Source organism: Lepisma saccharinum, chromosome 11 (assembly GCF_977018435.1).
Source record: "Lepisma saccharinum chromosome 11, izLepSacc3.1, whole genome shotgun sequence".
In the NCBI taxonomy this organism is placed as follows: domain Eukaryota; kingdom Metazoa; phylum Arthropoda; class Insecta; order Zygentoma; family Lepismatidae; genus Lepisma; species Lepisma saccharinum.
This window is the reverse complement of record NC_139239.1, coordinates 64,610,859-64,635,178: the sequence shown is the minus strand read 5'-3', so window position 1 is coordinate 64,635,178 and position 24,320 is coordinate 64,610,859. Positions and strand designations below refer to the sequence as shown.

Below are 24,320 nucleotides of genomic sequence, written 5' to 3'. Positions count from 1 at the left end.
ACGAGAATAAGAGATAAAAGGTAGTACAATAAATATCCAACACCCCCTTTCACATACACAGAGGGAGAAAAGGAGACGTAGTTCCTAAGACATTGAGAGGAAGGCAAATAAATAAGGGAAGAAAAAGTATTCCGTTTGTGCTTATCCTTTGAGGGCGACGAAGATACTCATTAGAACAGAGTTAAAAGAAGAAACCACCAAAGGTGAAATAAAGTAGAATCCATGTAGCCATGCTTTCATTTTGCTTCTTGCATACGAACAACTTTCTATAGTGGCTTGGTTTCAATTCAATAAGCACCCAGTGTATAGACAGATGTATCTTTACAGAATATAGAACATTAGCCTATTTGTACCAGGAGACGTTTACGAAAAATATCTTTGCTGCGACAGGTTCAGCCGAGCTTTGAGCAAAATATATGCTGAAGTTGAGGCTTAACTTGCAAAAGGGGTGTCGGATTATCACTTGATAATTAATTCAGCGTGCAAGTAAAACAGGAGCTTTCTCGGGAAAGCGCGCCAAAGAGGAACACTCTCTGTGCTAAGCCCGTGTGTCACTGCCTTGGAAATCTTCCTTCAGAAGAACGCGGAACAGTCGTCCCAACAGAAGTAGTAAAAAACCGGCCGCTTCCCGTTCCCAACCAATCAGACTCCGCTTCTGTGTCTGCGAGAACTTGTCATTTGACAGTGGAACGCCGGCTCCTTTGTAATTCTCGCAGAAGCCTTAGTCAGCTCCTTTTGCATCTCTCTCTCTCTCTCTCGCTTTCCGCAATTCGTAACTCGATTCCCATCTGATTGCGTTACCTAATTATAAGCAAAGTGCGTCGTCTGGAATTCATTAGATTCGCTGCACGGATCGAGCATTGCATTCGCGCGCTCTTCTGCCTCAAAAGATTGGAGGGCCACGGGAGGGTTCTCTCAAAGAAAGATGGTGTCTTTCTGGCGTCGCCAAAGGAAGCGCGAGTTTGACAACAGTTCATACGTGCTCCGTCTCGCGCTGGAAATTTTCTACCGGATTGATTATGGAGTTGGTATCAAAATGAGGCGAACCTGACACTTATCTTGAGGACAACTGTCTTCTGCCGTACGCGGTCTTGGGATAATTAAGTCGAAGAATGACAGTTTCGCACGAGATGAGCATCTATTTCAGTATCGTCGGAATGGGCACCGCTACTAAAAAGAAACCATACTATACGAGAGAATATGAATTCGTCTCATTTTGCAAGGGGAAGCGATTTTTCAAGTTGATTATTAAGCTGGACAAGATGTTTGAAAAATTTGAATTTTCAGATTCCCGTGCATTCCTTACGGAGAAACAAACGCAACTACTTCAACTTCATGTTACAGCTAATCAAATGGGAGTTTCGACTTTTCCGACGACAATCAAATCCTCCACGTGTTCTCTATCCGTTCATGCGTTTTTCTACGCCATCGGAAGTTTGACATTCTCAGAACAAGTAAAATAATACTCCCATAAGACTAATTCTAAGTTTTCTCCTCCTCCTACGACCATCCAGCGCACAGACCTCTGTCTCCCCAGCTCGCCTCGGAGAAAGGTCAGTGGGGTAGGAGAAGCTTACGGTCCTCGCGTCTGGTTGTACACAAACTGTTCCTCCTGCCCTTAAGGGGGTGTGACAGTGAAGGGAGTTACGAGTACCTAGATCTCCTATTGATCAAAGCGATTGCTCTGTTACACGATGTCCAAATTAGCGTTATTCAGTGATCATTGCTCGGTTGCTCGTTGAGCTAATTTCCGCTCTGCCTATCGGCGAGTTTTATTTCCACATTCAGTTTCACGTATGGATAAAGTCTAGTCTCCTCTTAGGCATGAGAGAATTGGGACTCGGATTCACCAAGCAGAAACTTTCTGGTGGAGCAAGGGGATTCAAGTTAAGACACACATACACATGATCCTCTCTCGCTGTCCGATCTCGTTGCTATTAGATTCAAGATCTCTCCTCCGAAGATTCAGAGTTACAATCTTCAGCATGGTGGCGGATGTTCTACTGTATTCGCTGGGGAAGTCGGTCAGGTTCTTCATTAGTATTTTGTATTTTTTTTGTTGCTCCAAGTCAATTTTTCCGTCTTTCTAGTTTGAGACGATGAGGGTGAATTGGTGAAATTTGAGTTGGAACAAACTTAATGAAATGCCCGTACCTGTTCATCGAAAATCACAGATATTCGTACCTAGGACACCTAACGTCGTATCGCAAGCTATGCTAACCATTCTGTCATGGAGGTTAGCAGTGGTGAGTTCCGAAGTCTTTCCAATCTTTTTAGAGTTAACTTCACTCACCTTCATGGCTTAAAGTGGAATGGAAACCCAATAAAAGGTTTTTGGGAGCGCCAGTTCCATTCTATCAAGGAAAGAAAATTATAATACTTCTGTGTCCTTTGTCAAAAACTAACTAACTAACTCTCTAGCCTTCTTAAACCGAAGGTTCATGGCTGCAGTAATACAGGCCTTCCATCTGTCCCTATCTTGAGCAAGAAAGTATAATACTTCTGTGTCCTTTGTCAAATCAATAAAAAAATGTATTTTTCTTCCTTGTCGAATTTTTTGGGTTTTGTTCGTTTGCCACCAACATTCTGTTCGTTACTACAGTACCACATCCTCCACAATATGCCTCGTGTTCCTCCACTGCAAGTTCACCGGTTGTTTCTAAATTTCTTGGTCCTCGACAATACGGCACATGGGTTCTCCGTTATCAACATGTTTGCCTGCCACTACGAGATGCAGCGCGGATGTTTTGCAACTTCACAGGTATTTACCACAGATTACATCGTCATCGACAATACGGCAGATGATTCTTTGCTATAATGATGTTTGTCTGCCAGAAGGAGGCCAGGAATGTCGATAATACACCACATTTCTCTCCTCTGTAATGATGTCTGCCTGCCAGCAAGCCAATGCTGCATCGGTCGAATACATTTGTTGAAGGCCACAAGTCTGCTCTTTGTATAGATTTCCCAACCCTGTGGGCGACTGAGATCCATCTCGGGTGTCCAGTGTTACCAGATACATTTGTCCCTGTCTTCTCTCTCTGTCCCGGTCTCTCTTTTCCAGCACTTCCTCTTGGTGTGGTATCTGAAAGGAGGAGAAAGGGAAAAAAATCTTACATGCTGTTTCTTCGTGTCGCCTCTTCGGTTAAGCCCAGCCTAAACGCATCCCTCCAAATGGAGCGAATTCTTGCCGCTTTGAGATGACGCTGGTGGGAGAAAATCCAAAAGAAACGATGGGATTTTTTTTCTCCATTTTCGTTTGGTTCGTCTGAATCTTCCGGAACCTGAGATATTGGTCCGCTGGCTGCATTCGTGTTTGAAAGAAACGACGAGAGAAAGGAAAATGCCACAATGGTTGTCTGGACTGTTGTGGACTTCTACGGGAAGAGAGTATCCGAAGAAAGAATGTTAAGTTTCCTTTCTTTTCCTCGTCTCTCATCCTCGTGGCCAGTGGAAGGAAAAACTGGGAAACCTTGTTTTACTCTCTCAATGTTAGATATAGGTTTTTCTGTTCCAAGATGAAATTCTCTGCTTAGTATGACCTATATTCAGGACAGTACACAATATCCAAGCAAGTATTTATCCGTGATGCAATAGTTATCTTTACGCCACCAAACATGGGTCTTGAGAACGAATTTCAGCACGGTATGGGTGACTGCCCGTTGAAGAACAGATGAAGATATTGTTATTATCTTCATTTGACAAGACACAGAAACTCTCCCAGTTTTATGCATCAACGGTGAATACACTTGCTTGTGGGAGCATGTCTGGCACTATTCAATAGAGCAACAGACACGTGACGCGACGGTAAAAATGTAGACCATTTAGATGTCTGCAGAGCAACTCAAGTCACATCGAGCCGCATTGGCCATTTTCTTAAACTCTGAGAATTTCTACAAGGTATGTGAAAAGATATGTTAATATACCATTATTTTCACTTCAAGTTATCAATTATTAGTTGATTCCTCGAAGCGGAACACGCTGTATTCTGTATCTGTATTCCGTCGTTTGTATCTAACCAGACGAACTTGAAATACGACATTGTATAACTAAAACACAACATAGTGGTTAAAAGCTTTAATGCCACCTCGGTGGTCGAGCGCGTTGGGTAGTCTAGTTATGATTTCGTCTCGCCACTGTATAGTTCCAGTTCGAATCCCGGTCTGGGCAAGTTTGTTCTTTGCGAGTTTTTCTTTGTCAGTTTCATCTTATCGTTGGTAATTTTCCTAGTTTTGATTCACCTAAAACAGAAATGACGTAAAACATAAATAAAAACAATACGCTACAACTAACCTATCTGAATATATGCAGTGTAACTTCTCTATAAATGTCACCAATGGAGAGAATATTGCTTGATTGATTTGTTTTATTTTGTTTCGCTTTTCTGCCACTCTTGGCTAATCTCGAGGATGAGGAATTATATGATGAAATTGACGAAAGGACACTCGCAAAGAACACCAATACCAAGCCGGCATTCAAACCAGGGACCCCTAGCGTCGTAGCGCATTGTGATAAATACTCTACCACACTCGTCGGCTATGGAGAAAGTAAAAATGCCCGTAAACTTATAATTAGAGAGCGGAAGTTGATGATCTAAAAAATATAGGTATATGACCTATAGAATGTCCTAAAAAATGGGAAAAATGACGTAAAAAATGGGAAAAATGACCATTAAATTTGTTAGTTTCTGGTTAAAAATTTAAATGAAAAGAAAATTAAACAAAATGCAATCTCCTTATCTATTTGAGTTTGTCCCAGACGGACACCAGGTGGTTTCCCCGGACATAACAAAGAGTGTCACCAGTTCAGCATTTCTATTGCTCGGAAACTGCAATCCTGCGAGATATATATTTCACCTTGGTGAATAGACTCAAGAATATTACGAAAATGAAAGAAGTGACAAAATATGACGTAACAATACACGGAATATTGCGAAAAATGACGGAAAAATGCCGAAAATCGGGGAAAATTACCTAAAACCTGAAAATTGGCAAAAAATGCAAAAAAACAAAAATGCACTTTAAAATGTCCTTTTTTGGGTTCTAGACGAAGTGTAATATTGTGTATATTTAATGGGCATCGTGTCCGAGATGTCAGAAAAAAGATGACATTTCATCAACTTCCGCTCCCTACTTATAATACTATAAAACTCAGTTTGCGCAACAAAATGTTTTATGTATTTAAATGTCTTGAATGTCTTCTAAGCTATCATGCATTAAAATTTTCTGTTTATTTCTAATTTACCTACAATTTTACAAAATATCTCTTTTAAGTTTCCGTTACTCGTGGGCATTGATGATTTCCACGACTTTCAATTAAAGCTTATTGTTTACACGTCTGCCATCGTAACACATGTACCACGCACTTTACAAGTTAGAAATGGTATGCATTTAAAAGCAGTGAGCTTCAACAATTAGTACTCGTAAAGGTTGAAACATACTTAAATACGCCTGGCCGCCAATCCAACTACTGCGCGACAAAGAAATCTTCTATTGCAACAGTACCACGTCCGAATTTCAGAGATGTTTATTGTTCTTTCTCGCGGTTGCCCGTTGTTCGTAAATCTTGAACCGGCGCTGGGAGATAGTTTTCAGTGTTCGCGACTGTTATTGAGAATGTCCATATACCCCATGTATTTCTGCCGGGAATTAAGACATTTTCATTATTGAGAGGTGTCCGTTAGGAGAGGTTTGCTGCATTTAGAAGACAAGACAAGAGGAAAATGGGACTAAAATAAAGGGAAAAAGAAATTGTATCTCACTTACGGCTTCAATTTAGATCTTGCATAGGCGTTTGAATTTGTTAGACATGAGCAATCAAATCTCGCCTTGACAATATATTTTTGCAAGAACGATACAGTTTAACTAACTCCCTATCATTCTTGAACCCGAAGTTTTATGGCTGCAGCAACACAAGCCTTACATCTGTCCATATACCGGGCAAGATGAATCCAATCTTTTCCACCCTTACCGATTTTCTTTAGGTCCATCTCAACGTTATCTTCGCCTTGGCCTTCCTACAGGTCTCTTACAATCAGGTTTCCCAACAAGAATCCTGCAAACTCTTCTTTCTCCTACCATTTCAATGTGCCACATGGCGGTAGCGTCTTTGCCTTGTAATCAAGGGGTCCCGGGTTCGATACCCGGTGGAGGCACAAGTGGTTCGGATCCCACTTTAAACTGTAGGTCCAGTCCCGATTAGCCTTACTGTGCATAAAGTGGACTTAAAACAGCAACTCGTAACTCGTGCCACATGGCCTGCCACCCATGTAAGTCTTCTTGCTTAACTTGACAATACAGTTTATATCCTTAAATTCTGAGACACGTGCAGAAGTATTACGTACTTATGCCACGTGTGTGTGTGTCTCCGTGTATGTATAGGTCATTAACCATAAAACAATTTGCGGGCACGTAAGCTAAATACGTAGAATGCATTAGTAAATTTCAGGCTTGTACGACAACCGTTCTCGAAGGAGTTCGCAGATGAGGTTTATCTCTGACGGGAGCAGAGAGAATTCCTGCCACAGGACCCTAATGAAACAACCCGAACGAGATCCTGGAGACCCGGAAAACTCCGGCGAGTAGAAAATTTGCCGAAAGCACAATTGGCAGAAGGAATTACATTTCCACGCTCCCGTGTAATCGAATTCCTTTTCTGAGCAAAATTTTGATGAGCGATTAATCAACTCGCGTAATTGATTTGATAATTGAGTTATTGACTCCCTCGGATCTGGGTGCACTAATTACACGAGACGCTCCTCCCCGACCGTCGCTGCGAAAATGAACTCTGGGGCTTATTCCCTGCCGCGGAGGTCGGACGTAAGGAGGCTTAATCGATGCAAACCCAGTTAAGATGTCCCGGCGTCCTCTTGACTCTTTCCGCCGTTTGTTGTGCCTCACGACAAAAGGGCGCCGCGGAGGAAGGGACTTCCGTTCAAATCTCGGTTGCGCGTCTTTCAACTCTTACGTGCCCTCAGGCCACCTGCTGGTTGCATACGTTGGACTCGTTTCCAGAGGTCGCAGGTTAGAATCTCGACACTTTCGCAGCCAGAAGGGTTTCGGTGAAGGATACCCTAGGCCAAAGTTGATTACGTAGGACAACGTTTAGTTCCCAATGTTGTAATCTAAATTGTGTTTCTACTTCGTAAGTAACGTGAATATTTCACATTTTTATGATTATGGGAGCCGCGCTGGTCCAGTAATCGTTAGCCCAGCTCGCTGCGATGCCCGGAGTCTCGATTCGAATCCCGGATAAGACATGGATGTTTGTGTTTGTTCTGTCCCAATGAGAATACTGAGAAAATTTATGTTTGTAAAAATAGATAATAATGTAAAAACGAGGGATTTTACCGGTTAACGGTGCTCCTATTGTCCTTTAAAAAGAAAAAGTCGATAGGGCGTCTTACTGCCACGCGGAGACCAGGTTTCCATTCCCGGGGTTTGTAATCTAAGGTCGGAATTTTCCCGGCCTTGTCCCTGTATAAAGCAGTTCCGAGGTTCATCTAGTCTCAAATAAATGTGTACCTGAGGAAACCCGGGGGGTTAAAGACGGCCGGAGAGTGATGCTGATCAAATCGCCTCCAAAATGGCCGAGATAGAGAAGTCGTGGAGTTCTACCCCAACCCCTAAAATGTCCCTTCATGGCAAGATGCTGTATGCAAGGAAAACTTTACATTTTTTTTTTGCACATATCGTGTCCTGTCCTTGTACCCCTTTTCAAATACACTGCTCGCCATTAAAATTGCAACACCCAGAAGGAAGTGAGATAGAAACACGAAACTTGGCAAGTATGTAGTTCATAATAAGATACGAAAATGATTACAGTTAGAGCTCGGTGGTGTGACATGTGACACGTAGAACATGGTTGCATAACCCCAAGGAGCTAGTAGCGTGTACAGCCTCCACGGGCGGCAATAACTGCTGCAACAAGGCAAGGCATGGACAGAATGAGTCTATCGATGTCTACTTGCGGTATGGCGTCCCAAGCGGCTTCCACACGGTGCCAGAGGTCTTCAACATTACGTGCCGGAAACCTGAGTTGGGCCAGCCGGCGACCCACCATGGACCAGACATGTTCAATTCGCGACATATCCGGCGAACGTGCTGGCCAAGGAAGCAGGGGCACGTGGTTAGCTTCCATAAATGCGAGGACATTCCTTGCAACATGGGGGCGCGCGTTATCCTGTTGAAAAGTGGCATTATGCAGTGCATGGATTAATGGGACAGCAACAGGGGTGATGTACCGTTGGCTGTTCAATGTCCCTTGAATGCGTACGAGACGCGAACGAACACCTATGGCGATGGCACCCCATGCCATGATACCCAATGAAGGCCCTGTGTGATGATGCATGATGTAGGCGTCATGAAGCCTAGTGCCACGGTGCCGCCACACGCGTGTACGTCCATCATGATGTTGTATACAGAAGCGGGATTCATCAGAGAACACTACAGCATTCCACTCCGCCATCCATGCACGACGGTCTTGGCACCATCTCAGACGCAAACGCCTATGCTCTAGCGTCAGGGGAATCCGCAACAGTGGGCGCCGGGAAAAAATTCCCCAAACGACGAAGCACGGTTCGTGGGGACACTGAACGTTGTAAAACATCCCGTACTTCATGCGCAATCCTCGTTGACGTGGCCGTTCTGTCTGTAAGGGTCATGCGTATCAGACGTCTGTCCTCTCGTTCCGTCGTCCGACGCGGACGTTGTCAACCTCTACGTCGCTCTACAGTGCCTTCCTGGACCCACTGGTTCCATACACGGATCACTGTGGATGCATTCCGTCCTACACGGGCACCGATCTCACGGTAGGATAATCCGCATTCACGGTATGCAACAATTCGGCCGCGATCGAACTGGGAAACCTGCTGGAATCGCTGCCATATTCGACGACGTGGCATTGCTGACCGATTTTAACACACTACACTCACGACCATGCACATTCACTGCTCTTCTGCACCTATCTGACGTGCTACAGGTACCACTTACCAGATGGCGTGGCAGGCGCACATGACGCATGACGGCCTTGAACACCTAATCATTTCCTTCTGCACCTCTCCTCTACACACTGTGCACATTTCGTCCGATTCCGATTACTCCTTCTGGGTGTTGCATTTTTAATGGCGAGCAGTTTAGAATACAAGTTGTAATGGTACCTAACATCTAGGCACCATAGCCCTTGTGAAATACAATTCGTATGCATGTTCATTGTACGGTGCCAATGGTAGCTATTAGAGGGTGTGTGGGGAGTCAGATGCCCCCCCCCGCACCACCACTTTTGCTCCTGCACTATGCTATACCTTGCTATCAAGTAAGAATGGACTGTCATTGCCCCATCCAGTTTTGGCACACAATCGCCGCCACTGTACGGTGCTAACTTGACGGTGGAACATATTTCCCAGTTGTCCCGGATTCGATACCTGGTGGAGGCACATAGTGGTTCAGATTCCACTTTAAACCGTAGGTCCAGTCCCGATTAGCCTTACTGTGCATAAACTTAATCAATAATATTTCCCTGTTTCATGGCCTGAGCAGAAGCTGGCAACATTACATTCATAGAAGCTGGCAACATTTTATTCATGGATTGTACTTGCTCATTGAATCTCATTCTTGCAAGACTTGTTTGTTAATGTTTCCACACCGTTCACAGCTCAGATATTTAGGAATTGTCTTTAGGAAGAATGATATCAGAATGAGGTAACTTATAACTATCCCTGTGAACCATGTAATCAACAATGCAATAACAATGGACATAGTTATTAATTTTGTGTTATTAAAATGTATTTAAAATTGTCGTGTTACCAGCTGGACTTACATATTGTTTCTTCTCTTTTCCTTGCAGAAGCAGTCACCATTCTTGGAATCCACTCTTTAGGTAAGTAACTCAACTAGTGATTAGGTGCGGAAACATGTGGATAGTAGAGCATCAGTAGTCATGTGGTGTAGAATAAAATGTATTTCAAGTATGAGTCTTTACAGCTGTATTAGAAACAATAGTGCATGTTTTATAATCCCTCCTTCTCTTTGTCATCTGCCCTTCTTCGTTTATTACGAGTTTCCAGCGACTATCTTTTACTTTCCTCACTTTTACTACACTTGAACTACGTATTATCGCTAATTTATGACCTAGTTGGTCTTAGAAGTTTTAATAAACCCCTTCATTCATTTTCGTTCTCCCTTCTCAACTTCTTTGCTCTCTTTGTCCAAACATTATGCAAGAAAGTTCCCAGATTCCTTAATTGCGTCTCTTCCCCTACGCTTTCTTCCTCTACCTATCCATTTTTATTGTGTTCTACATGTTAGATGCATTCATTAACTTAATATTTTTTTGTCTTACCTCTCCTGTGCATTGGAGGATAATCTGGCATTTCGTCTATCAATATCATAGTTTAATCAAGGGACTCCGGATTCGAAACCAATGATTTGGGAGCTATTGTAATTCAGGTCCAGTCCCGATTAGCCTGCCTGCCCTTTAGGTAAAATGAAAGGAAGCTATTTAGAATAAGGTTGAATATTTGGCCGTACAATCAATGCTTCTCATCCAATATGCTACTCGTAATTGTATCATGTGTAGGTTGTAGTAGAATAGGATGACCTTCTACTATTATTTTTGAGTATTAATATTTGTTTTAAATTCATTGATTGATTTGGCTATGTTACGTCGCTTTTCTGCCACTTTTGGCTAATCGAGACGGAGAGGATGAATGATGATACAAACACATTGATGAAACGACACTCACAAAGATATCCATGCCCAGGCTGAGGTTCGAACTACGGACCCCGGGTGTCGTAGCGCGCTGTTCTAACCACTGTGATTTGGTGTTTGAGATTTTATTTATCCCAGTAACCCTCTTTGTAACCTCTCTACGTTTATCTGACTACTTCCACACCGCGGAAATCAATGCACCGTGTCTGCTTGGTTCTTCACCACTGTCATTTCATCAGATTTCTTGAACTGAACGAGGGATGAGGATACCAAATATATGCTTACATGTTTTATAGGTGTAGTGAAAATGTCGTCATCTTGATCAAGGGGCCCCGAGTTGGATACCGCGGTGGGACCACATGGTGGAGCAGATACTATTTTTTATTTTTTAAACTGCAGTTACTATATGGGCATAAAGGTAACTTGAAATTAAAGAAAAGACAACTAGAAATAACCTCGAACTACGTATTTTAATATACTTGCATATTGATTACATATTTCAATAATTTAGGCCTTATAAATTACATAGGCTATATAGGTATTTATACAAATTTGTCTACTCGATGGCCCGATAGTGTATAACGGAAAATCACGCCTTACAGATTAACCAATCTGATTAAAATAATTATAGATTAAATTATTCCAATTAAGAAACTTATTCAGTATAATTCTACACTTAATACTAGTAAAACTAAGGCAATGTGCAAGTGGATGATGTTTAATGTTGCATTTGGCCACGACAAATCGTCTCTGAAACAGCATTTGTATATGTTCTTATGGACATTAACGGAAAAAAGGAACTTTTGATCTAGTGGACCGATTGAGCAGAAATTCAAGACCATGGTAAAACACATTCTAAAAGTCAAGATTCCGAAGTTTAATAAAAATCGAGTGAAGGATAAGGCCGTAATTGAGGATCAAAAATCACGGAAGATAACAAAAGGACGCTTGAGAAGATAGCATTCACGCTGAGCTGTCCCACTTTCCGTGCTGATGGACAATGAACGGGTCAATCACCTAATCTCGTCAAGGGTGCATTTCATCAATACAGGGGTAGATGGCGGATAACAAGTTTTTCTGGAGGGAAAGTAGAAAAGGACTTAAGCATAGAGGCTAGACATGGAAGTCTTCGCGCGAATCTGAAAGAAAACACAGTACTAGTGGAATATTCGTTCGGATCGCATCCGTGCTAGCTGATTTAGCAAAAGAGTCTTTGTTAGTTTTCGAAACGTTGAACAGCCACATCATGGGTGAGTAGATCGCTACAGAGCCGCAAGGGGTTTTTCCCCCTTCCGATCGCGCCTACGTCTGCGACAAAATTCCATCTGTCGTCGCGAGAATTTGATTACCGCCGTGATAAATTATAGCCCGATAATTTCATAACATCGTAGAAACGCCGCCCGAACTATATTTAAAGATAACCGCCGCATTCGTAACCCTGTGAACTCTGATTTCAATGTGTGAGAGATCGTGAATTGTTGAGATGCTGAACCATTGTTGATGTGCCAATCCATTGTTGAGATGCAGATCCATTGTTGAGATGCTGAACCATTGTTGATGTGCCAATCCACTGTTGAGATGCCGATCCATTGTTGAGATGCTGAACCATTGTTGATGTGCCAATCCACTGTTGAGATGCCGATCCATTGTTGAGATGCTGAACCATTGTTGAGATGCTGAACCATTGTTGAGATGCCGATCCATTGTTGATATGCTGAACCATTGTTGATGTGCCAATCCACTGTTGAGATGCCGATCCATTGTTGAGATGCTGAACCATTGTTGAGATGCCGATCCATTGTTGAGATGCTGAACCATTGTTGAAATGCTGAACCATTGATGAGATACCGATCCATTGTTGAGCGAACTTAAGATCCTTGCTTCAACGAAGATTACTCCAGAGAAAGGAAGAGAGGAATACGGGTTGACAATCGTAAGTTAAGTTCTGGAAGTGAAAGTGATTCCGTTAATCGAGTGTCCATCTGAGATGTCATCCCAGGTAGCAATGACCCAAGTCCAGCCGTAAGGTAAGAAAGCATTTTTATGACCGTCGGATATCGATCCAGAATATCAGCGCGTGATTCTAAATATTGGATTACACAATATTCCGTAGCCAAATTGACATAAACATTATCTACTTCGCATACTAACATTTCGCCGTAGTTATTCCTTGTGAACTGAGAAAGTAATTTTATAATGGATCCAAACCCTAAATAAATAATATTCTAATCATTTCAGTATAATTATGAATCTTAAAATCACATTGCGTTGAGTAAAAAAAAAATTGCTAACAACCGTCTTTAACTGAAAGCTAGACAATGCTATTTTTCCAAAAAATAACAGTATTTGTAGTAGAATTAGTATTGTGTAATCTGCCGATGAATGTGTGAGTGAGTGTGTGGTTTGTGCGTAAGAGGGCAGCCTGTATAATATAAATTAATTTATTTAATTATATAGATTTCACACCCATTTTGTTGTGTTACGTAATTTACAGAATATAATAATATAACTGTATGAACAAAGTTACCTCGCTTTAAAGGTCCAACTGCATAAACACGATCCCTGAAACCATATTTATTATAATATTATTATAGTCCTTATGGCTTGAGTGCAGTTATACTTTACATTATTGAATTAATTAATTAGTGTGCATTTTACTTTAATTGATTACCACTGAACCCGTCGTCGCGCTTTACAAGTGGTATCGTCGTTACCTTGTAATCAAGGGTTTGATACCCGATAATGTTACTTTGATAACCAGTGGAAGCTCGATTTGCACTTGGAACTGTAGGCCCGATGTTGCCTAGCTTATCTGTGCACAAAGTGGACTTAAAGCTCAAACTTGTTTCTTTACTCTTGCCTTTTCTTCCACGTCGCCGCGTCTTTCCATTTCCTGTCATTTTCTTTTTCCCTTTCTCTTTTATTCTCTACCATCTCGTCCTTTCTCATTACTTCTATTGCCTTCTCTTCACATCTCTTGTTTCTCTTCACTACTTTTCTGTCCTCTTCACATCTTTTGTTTCTCTTCACAACTTTTCTCTTCACTTCTTTTCTTTCTCTTCATTACTTTTCTCCTCTCTTCACTTCCATTTTTCTCTTCATTACTTTTATCTTCTATTCACTTGCTTTCCCCTGTTTTCATTTCTTCTCTTCACTTCTTTTCCCTATTCTCTTCTTTTCTTCTTCTCTTCCATATAAAGTGGCTTTAAAACAAAAAATCCAAAAATATATTGACACGTGCATACTTTTTAGGTTCACAAGATGGTCACTTCATTCCAAACGTAATTACCACAAGTGTACTGCCCTTCGCTGATGCACAGACATGCTGATTCTAAATTGAGCTCATTACTTTCGTATAGAGGACAAAAATTAGCCTCGTAGGCTTCTTAGGACGCCTATCAGCTCCAACTTCTCTTCGGCGTTCCCCCTATTACAATTTACCGTTCTCATTACACGGCAGATTAACAGCCTAATGCTGAAAGCCAACGACGTCGCTGTTGTGTTTACAGGATAAATTTCCTACCCTCCTCTCCCCCGCACTTGCAAGTTAAGGATTCTTGGCTCGGGACTTTAAGATTTAATTAAAAGTTAACAGCGAGCTAACTTCCTGTCACAAGTGTTGTGCATCAACTTGGCTGTGTTGACGTCAACTTGGTTTGCAAAGTTTTGACCATTTTTTTCTCGTCTGTGCGGGAGCGTATTAAGCGACGAGTTCGCAATGGAATTTACCCCCCCCCCCTCTTCTTACTTCATATAATTTCCTGTGTTAGAAGCTATTTTAGTCTTAACCTGCTAAACATGGGGATTCCTTGATAGGAATTTATAAATGTTTAATGCTGTAGTTTCCTTTATGTTACGTCAAGGTAATTACAATAAAATTAATGTTAACAATGTTCAGGGGATAAGGTACAGCTGAATATTCTCTCAAATTGCTCACCAGTAATAGACGTTTGCTTGTTTTAAAGTCTGCTTTATGCTGGCCCCCGTGACGGAGTTGTTAGCACATCGCGCTACTACGCCGGGGTCCCGGGTTCGAATCCAGGCCTGGGCTTGGATGTTTGTGAGTGTCCATTCATAAATTTTATCATATCATCAGTTATCTCCATCTTCGAAAATTAGCCAAAAATGGCACAAGAAGCGAAGTAAAATAAAGGAAATCAAAATACAAAAAGTCTACTTAATGCACAGATAGGCTAATAAGGACTGGGCCTAAAGTTTAATGTGTGACACGAACCTCTACTGCCTACCAAACTCGAGGTCTCTTGATTACAAAGCGACAGTGACCACAACACATCGGGGTGGCTTTACGATCATTTGAGAAAGGAGAATTGCTAGTTCTAAGCTATGTATTTCTTTTCATCTTGCATTTTTTTTGTTATTTTCTATCCCTTTTCTTACAAATTTAGCTAATCGCGACGAAGAAGTTGAATGGTGATTAAATTATGCGAGACAGGAAGGAAGGACATCACAAATACATATTACATTACACAGGCCCCATAGATAAACATACTGGCTTTGGGTTCAGGCGCCAGAGACTCGTTAGTATGCAACAATGCAGTCCAAGATGTACTGCGTAGAAGAGAGGTTGACATTTTTGTACCTTACCGGACGGTCGCTCCTTACATGTTCCATTTGGAAGCTGATTCAGTAGATTGGGTTTATTAAAAGCATCTTAACAAACGTGTGTCCCCCTGTACTTCTTTCTAAGAATGAGAACGCTCCAAGAATTTTCACTAATCTGAGCAACGGTTTTGCATTTTCCATAAGAGCCTCTTCTTTCAATTGATATGCTTTGCGCAATTAAATAAAATGTTCGTGTAGTATCTTAAGAAAATACGTCCATAATTACGCTTACAAGCGTCCATGTAAAATTCTAGGGATTGTCCGACACCAGTCAGCTTAGATCTCTCAATCTCTCGTTAGACTCTTCGAAGTAGGAGACTGGACCTCCCGAGAGACTTTGCAGAGTCTAGATTGGTCACGTGATTCAGGAGGTCTGTTTTTTTGTGGTCTCGTCTCTATCTCAAAGGCAAGTATCGGTCTCGCCTCGAATGTCGAAATACGCAGTATAAGCAATGTATACAGCATAAAATGTTTTATTAAGTATCTCGTTTCGACGCTACGATTCTGGAGAAATCGCATTTTTATCGTGAATATATGCAACCAAGCTTGTGTTTATAGTTGTCACTAATGATTAAATAATGATAAATGAAATAAATGTCAGTTAAAAATAAAATAAATGAGAGATTCGAGTGAAGGAAATGGTAATGTAGGTTAATACTAAGATAAAACCAGACGATGAACAAACAACATATTTAATAGATAACTGGACTTATGTCCGAAATATTCAAGTATATTGAATCAAGATACAGAAAGATTACACACAGAATATATCTGCTTACTGTTTATCTTCTTTTAGCCGTGATGGCCAAACCTTGTAGCCATACTCTTAATAGGTGGACCGTATGCTGATGACCGTATCGATCTGGTGGGCGGCGAATCCTGGTAGACCTTCTCGGAGACGAGTTAGGCATACTAGGACCTGGTCCTAGGTATCCGGCACTGCCTGGGATAGGTTTTGGTACTGTTCCACCGGGGTTGGCTGAATTTCTATTTGGTATTGAAACATTGAAGCTGTGTGTCGCGTGAAACACGTCTCTTCAACAACCTGGGGTGTACCACTCGTGTGACCCCATCTTCCAACATTATCTCGTAGAGGATACTATCCCCAATACGACGAATAACAACTCCTGGGATGTAATTTGGAGTACCGTGTTTAGGTGATTGAACCCAAGCTGCTGAGTTGATGGCGAAGGTACCATACTTCGACGAAGAGTCGTTCCGAAACTTTGCTGACTTCCTCGGCTTGAACGGAGATTCACTCGACAGACGTACATTGTTTGGTTCCCACCAAAATGTGGGTCGGTGTTTCAAGACAGAAAGTGCTGGTAGGCTTCCTTTTCCACCCAGTCGCGTGTTCCGAAGTATGAAAAGCGGGTTGGCGATTCCCATATCAAGTTCAAGCGTGCTCAGATTGGGTTTGTCAGTTATAAGCTTGACAAGAGCGGTCTTGACAGTACGAACGTATCGTTCGGCTAAGCCGTTAGCGCTGTAATAAGGCGGTGAAGTAATATGTTTGATGCCATTCTTAAGGCAGAAGTTACGAAATTCGAGAGAAGTGAACGTTGGTCCGTTGGCCGATACCATAGTATTTAGAATCCCTAGCGTTGCGCAAGATTGCATAAGCCAACGGAATGTTTTCTTTGTGTTCAAAGTGTGTACAGGCCATACTTCTGTCCACTTGCTGAAGGCGTCTACTATCAGTAGGAACTTACGCCCTGCAAAGAAAAAGTGGTCTATATACCATCTCTCGTTCACGTACGAAGCGAGAGGCCATGAAGAATAGGGTCCGTTGCGAACCTTAGGAGCATTAGCTCGGCATGTATTGCAGCTCGCTACAAAATCCGTAATCTCTCCTGATATGCCTTGCCACCAAAATCTGGATAGACACAACTCTTCCATACGAGTTGAACCTATATGCCCATCGTGTAAGGCTCTAAGAACTTATTTCCGTTTAACTGTGAGAATGATAAGTCTACCCGACCACATGAGCGTTCCCTGTTCGTACGTTAGGTGAGCTCTTCTTTCGAAGAAAGGTGCGAGCTTCATCCGTTCAGCAGACGTGTCGAGTTGATCTGGCCAACAGTTTACTACACAGGAGACCACTAATGAGAGCAGTGGGTCTTCTGAAGTGGCGTTCTGTATTGAGTCTAGTGAAAGAGGAGCTACAGCGTCTTCAATGAACTCGAAATATGCATGAAGTTCTTTTTCTCCAGCTGGTATTGTGTCACGTGTTTGCGTAAGCAACCTGCTTAACATGTCTGCTACTTCTGCCTTGCTGGAATGAATTATATTATATCGGTATGAAGACAAAGGTAGAGCCCATCTCATCAATCTTTTGGATTAATGTTTTGAAATGGCTCGATCCGGAGAAAAGATAAACTTTACAGCACGTGCGTCTGTAACATTCTCGAACTTGGATCCGAGTAAAAATTTGTGAAATAGCTTGATTCCGTGAATTATGGCTAGAGCTTCTCTCTCTACCTGAGAGTATCTCCGCTTCGTCTCATTGAAGGTGGTAGAAGAGCAGGCGATGGTCTGCAGACTGCCGTCGACCCGATGACACAATTGCGCGCTACAGCCGAAGGAAGACACATCGGTGATAACTACAACGGGCTTTGTTGGATCAAGAGGTACAATAGAATTGACGTGCCGAAGTTCCGCCATGATGCTGTCGAACTTATGTTGACAGTTATCGTCCCAGTTCCAAGAGACGTTTTTCTTGAGTAAAGAAAGTAAGAAGTGAAGTTTCGAAGCTAAGTTGGGAACGCACTTTCGATGAAAGTTGACCATCCCGATGAAAGATCGTAATTGTGATTTGTCTTGAGGTGGCGGAGAATTGAGGACGGCCTCCAAGTTCTTGTCTGACGGCCGTATACCTGTGGCGTCAATCTTGTCTCCTAGGTACTCGATAGACGAGGTTAGGAATTGGCTTTTGCTGGCGCTCGCTTTCACATTGTGTTTGCCCAGACGACTCAAGTCATCACGCGTGCGTATGAAGCATTCTTTGCAATGTTTCACCTCCGATGATGACGTCATCAAAGTAGAAGGAAACTCCAGGAATGTCATGTAGGGTCTTCGCTAGGACCATTTGAAATAGATCTCCACTTATGTTGATGCCAAAAGGTAGTCTGTGAGGTTTATATAATCCCCAAAGTGTGTTGACGACAGTAATGTGTTTGGCAGCTTCAGAAAGCTCTCAACTGTCCATAAGTCATTTGAAGGTCAATAACCGTATAGTATTTACACCTGGCCAACTAAAAGAAAATATCTTCGACTCTAGCAATGGGAAGCTTCACATTATCCGTCATCTTATTCACCGTTCCTGAGAGGTCAGTGCAGAGAAGAAGTGAGCCATCTTTCTTGGTAACCACGACAGGTTGTGAGGCCCAATCAGAATATTCGACCGGTTCCCATAACCCTACTTTCACTAGATTTTGGATGGAGTCCTGAACAAGGTCGCGAATACCGTAAGGAACTTCGTAATGTCTACGAAATATCGGTGTAGAGTTGGCTCTCAGTGGTATATCGACCAAATAAGGTGCAATGGGCTTGGTCAAATCACCATCAAAGATTTTCTCGTACCTGGAAGAAATTTCTCTCCTTAGGTAGTTTACACCAGTGTTATTAATAGTACCTGGTACGGTGCTAGCTGAAAGAACACTAGCGGTAACCAATAATCTTCTCCAAGACGGTTGAATAATGTCCAACCATGTACGACCGGAAAGGTAAAAAGGTAAAGAAAGACAGGTAAAGAAAGTATAATCCCATTGTCTAAGTATAGTTTGACGGTTATTTGTGCTGTAACACGTACGTATCCTTCGTTTACAGCTCGTCATCGTAAACTGGAATTAGATTTAACATAGTGCGGAAACAGTTGGTAAAAATACTTTTCGCTGAAAAGAGTAACAGCAGACCAGTATCTACTTCACATTTAACAGTACATTTATTGATTTGGAGATTTGTTTTGAAGCTATCAAAACTGAATTTCTGCTTCAAAATGTGTTGAGTAGAAGTAAGCAGAGTGAAATGATGACTGAGCGCATCAGTGTTGAGATGGTTGAAGCTGAGTGTAGACAAGTCATGAGTTAAACTAAGATTGCATGTTGTGTTCCGTGAGGTTGAACTGGAATTTTCTAATCTTTGTGCTTCTCTCGGCATCGGATATTCCAATGGCCTTGTCGTTTGCAGTAGCTGCAGGTTGCACAGACCTTGTGGGTGATTCTTGGTGCAGTTGCCGCACTGCAAGTGAGAATTTTGCCTGGTATCCGTTGGTTTCTGAGGTTGAGAGTTGCTGTTCTGTCTCATTTCGCCCGAGCGTGAACTCATCGAAGGGCCTGTGTGGCGATCTGGATTCTTCCGCGTCAAATTTCTTGAGCTGATGGCAAAAATCACAGAATCTGCATTGCACTTATTCGAGAATAATTTAACTTCTCGTTCTAATAACTCACAATGCAAAGCAATCTCTTGACATTTAGCAAACGAAAGATCAATTTCAGATAATAATCTTTTTCGAGTACTGTCTGACTGTACACCAACGAGAAATTGTTCAATAAGTGCCTCTTCTAAATACTACTCATACACACATTTGGCTGCTTGTTGTGTTGATTTATTCTCACTACGAATTGAGTAACTGATTCACATTGAGACCGAATACATTTTCGAAACTTGAATCTTTCCGTAAACTTGTTAGTTTTGGGCCTGAAGTGTTGAAGCATTTTGTCGTGAATGACAGCATATGATAGATTATATGGCATTTCAGGAGCCATAATATTGGGAAGTACAGTAGAGCGTCGATTATCCGAAGTAATTGGGGGACATGGGTGTTCGGAAAACTGGTTTGTTCGGATAATCGAACTGTACATGTTTATTTGCCAAAAAGAAGTACTGTACAGTAAATTTATTCATAAAAACAGGCATCTCTTTAAGTATGTATTACAAAGTAACGTACAAAGGCAACTTTAGTAGGAATATATAGTATGTGGTACAGTTTATTAAACAAAAATATGTACATATTACATACGCATTTTGCATGAACAATACACACAGTACACAAAATTAACGTTTAAAAAAATCCTTTATTTTGGTCTGTCTAAGCAAGCCTACACGCTTACGAGCAGCTAAGTCACGTACTTTTTTCATTACAGATATCTGAAAGTGAGCGAGTACACAGTTCGGTTAAGCGGTCGTTCGGTTGACCGACGTTCGGATAATCGACGCTCTACTGTACTTGGAAAGCCTTAGGACCAATGACTGCTAATAGAACTGCGGCTTTTCTTTCATTTGCTACATTCTGGGCGAGACAGAGTTGATCAAAACGCATGAAATAGCTGAATGCAATGTTGAGAGCCATTCTGTTGAAGCTTCATATTACATTAACTGATAGAAATCACTGGAATGTATGGAAGTTACGATGTGTAACTGAAACTTGCTTTTGCTTACAAATCACTGGAATGTATGGAAATTACGATGTGTAACTGAAACTTGATTTTGCTAAGTGGGTAGAAAATTAGCAAACTTAAATGTTACCTGTAAGACATCGTCTTGTTGATTTGCTATATGAAGTCTTACTTGTCACTATCCCGTCTCCGTGCCCATAAAGTCATCCTGACGGTACGATTAGAATCCTTCAAATCCTCTGTCCGCAGCGCCAAATTGGTAGGTTCAAGTGAAGGATATGGTAATGTAGGTTAATATTAATTTGCACAAGATAAAAACCAGACGATGAACAAACAACAACATATTTAATAGATATCTGGACTTATGTCCGAAATATTCAAGTACATTGAATCACGATACAGAAAGATTACACACAGAATACATCTGCTTACGGTTTATCTTCTTTTAGCCGTGAAGGCCAAACCTTGTAGCCATGCGCTTAATAGCTGGACCCTTGTAGGCATGCTCTTATTAGCTGGACCGTATCAATAAATGTATGTCCGAATAAGTCTCATTTTAAAACTATTTTGGTTTATGTAAAATTTTCAAGCTTGTTAACCAAAGTGTCGATAAAAGTCGGGAGTCTCGTCTCGAAATTCGTCCACATTTCATTACATTTGTATTTTGTTTTGTAATTTTACACTCCTCTAGGTCGATTGTAATCATGAGGATTTATGGTGCAAGTATGAATGTGCTGAAAGTGACCTGGCAGAGACTCGAACTCACAACTTTTGGTAACGAGACTGTGAAGCATTTAGCGTGGTCCGTGACCGAAGTAGCTTGTCATTGGTTTCAAGCAAGTAAAATTTAGTTTGCACCACAACCCTTATTGTACACTATCTACCAAAAAATAATTGGGCATCCCGTGACGGTAGGTTATTTTGATTCATGTGTATATTCCACCAGTTTTTAACCCCGAATGAAATAGTATAATTAAGAGACTTTACTTCTCGAATATGCAGGTAATTTAATGTGTTCAGTAAAATAATTATGACACTAAGTAATCTTCCTTAAATGAGGAACATAAATTAAGAGTATTTGAAAATAAAATCCTTTGAAAAATATATTTGGACCTAAAAGGGATGAGGAGACAGGTGAGCGGAGAAGGTTACATAATTTAGAACTGCACAATTGTATTGGTGTACATATTTAATTAGTAGAGCCCGGAAGTTCAGGCATTTATTTTCGTTAAAATAGGCAGGCAAAAAGGCATTTATAATGTGGTAAATAGGCTTTAAAAATGAAAAAAGGCAAAATAAACCGAAAAAAGGCACATTTAGAAGTCGCTTACTTTTATTTATAATTGCTGGCAAAATGTTAAAATCTACATTGGGAAGATCATTTCAATTCTCTCCGTCTTGATTGCACATAACTACAAGGTGCTTTTTAAGTTCTAAACATTCATTGATAGTCGTCTGTCAGAGAGAATGTTTTTCATAATAGAAAATGATCTTTCTACTTCGACAGAAGTTATTGGAGCATACATATAACAAGCTAATGTAGCTGGACTCATTTTGGTAACAGCATTTTCACGTTTTAGAATATCACAAATTGTTTTCAATTGTTTCAAGTCCTCATTTGCACTCACTACCCGTTAGCACTTTTCCGCAACAGCTGACCCCTTTTCTCCTGGCACTTCCATCATCTGCTGCATAGATTCCTCGAAGATTTTCATGGATGCTATAATTGTAATTGTCTCTGGCAATGCACCATAATGTGCAAAAGTCAACTTGAATAGCACAGGAGTTTTTTCACTTCACGAATTGAAGCCGCTTCATTTTCTGGAAGAGCATCGATCACCTCACTGATTTTTTGAAGGTTGTTAGCATAATATATAGTTGCTGATATCCAGGTTCCCTATCTCGTCAAGACTGGTTGCTGAGGTAAACTAAGCTCAATCGCAACTTCCTGAAATTTTCGGGTTCGAGAGGGAGATTTCAGAAATATTTTCTTTGTGTTCGAAATCAACCTGTCCACTTCAGCAGTCAATCATGCACAAGAAATGTTAACCGAAAGGCAATATCCTGACTCAGCATGAAATACTTTTTTCTCACATTTTTCTCCTTCAGCAATGTTGAAACATGCGTGAGTTCAATATTACTTTAATAAGGCGAAAATTATTCACATAATAAACGGAAGAAAAATAAATGCCAACAACGTTTTTTGAGAGAAAAATAATTTATATACACATTTTTTTTAAAAAAAATATGTCAAATTTCATTGAAAAAGGCAAAAAAGGCATTATAATTAAAAATAGGCAGCGGGGTCCCAAATAGGCAAAATAGGCAAAATGAAAAGGCTTCCAAAACATTCGAAACAACATAAGAAATGTATATCCGGAAAAATTTTATCAATATATGCAGTAGATAAAAAGAGGCATTTTGCCAAACTTCCGGGCTCTATTAATTAGAATAATTAAATCAAGAGGACTTAGAAGTGTAGGCCGTGTCACACGAATGTGAGAGGAAAGAAGAGTTTACATGATTCTTGTTGGAAAACCTGATGGTAAGAGACCAGTAGGAAGGCCAAGACGAAGATGGAGGGATAACGTTGAGATAGACTTGAAGGAAATCAGTAAGGGTGGAAAAGATTGGATTAATCTTGCCTAGGATAGGCACAGATGGAAGGCTTGTGTTGCAGCAGCCATATATCTTCGGTTTTACGAAGGCTGGAGAGTTAGTTATTTAGTGATCTCCCTGTGATCGAACTCGAACTTTTTGTACTGTAACCATTTGCTTTACATCGTGCATCAGCTGAGTGATGTGGTACCTCCCTTGAACAGGAACCCACATGCGATCACCGAATCGAGGGAATAAAATTTCATCCAAATCCGCCTCACGGTTCCAGAGAGGAGGATCCTGCTCAGCATGCGCAAGATAATGGATCATCATTTCGCCTTTATTCGGAGCTAATTGTCGGCAGCCCCCTGCAGCCACATTGATGTCCTTCGATGCCTGCGTCCCCACCACATGCTTTGAACAATGCCTCCCGCGTGCGAAGGTCTCTCTCTATCTCTCTCTCTCGGGCGAGGTCGATCAATGAGCCCAGCTTCCTCTCCCCCGCCGTCGGTGGCTTTTTCCCGTCCTCATCTCCGGGTCATCTGCTCCCATGGATTCAGTGTCACGTCTGCCACAGCTCACTGTGTGTTCCCAAAGTAAAGATGCAGAGACATTTCCATTACAACTTCTGCTCGGTGTACTACAATGTACTTACTTTCCCAAAATTGTCCAAATGATGATGAACAGTAATTTCCAAAGAACCATTATATCGTGAAGTACATAGATCTTCCGTCCATACCGAGAAAAGAGTAATGTATGTGCGAGACTCCAACGCAGCTAAGTGGTTTACCCTCTCGCTCTTGGTGCTAGGGGTTTCGGGTACGACTCCTGTCTGGAATCTCCAAAAGCCCCATGCACAAATCTCTTGTCAACATTATGAACAATTCAACCAATTCGACGGAGACCACTTTGACCACCCACAAAGCCAGATAACAGCAACGATGGGAATCGATGTGCTTATTGCACATCAAGCAAGATGCCTGCATTTGTATTTCG

At 41.4% G+C, this 24,320-nt stretch overlaps 1 protein-coding gene across 1 annotated transcript in view; it reads left to right on the top strand.

The window, feature by feature from the left end:
* Window positions 1-24,320, top strand: part of Cad87A (cadherin 87A) — an 811,032-nt gene that overhangs the window by 287,497 nt on the left and 499,215 nt on the right. Inside the window, exon 2 of the mRNA XM_083131271.1 lies at window positions 9,844-9,876. Within this exon, the coding sequence (XP_082987397.1) occupies window positions 9,844-9,876 (33 nt within the window). The remainder of the gene's footprint in view (window positions 1-9,843; window positions 9,877-24,320) is intronic.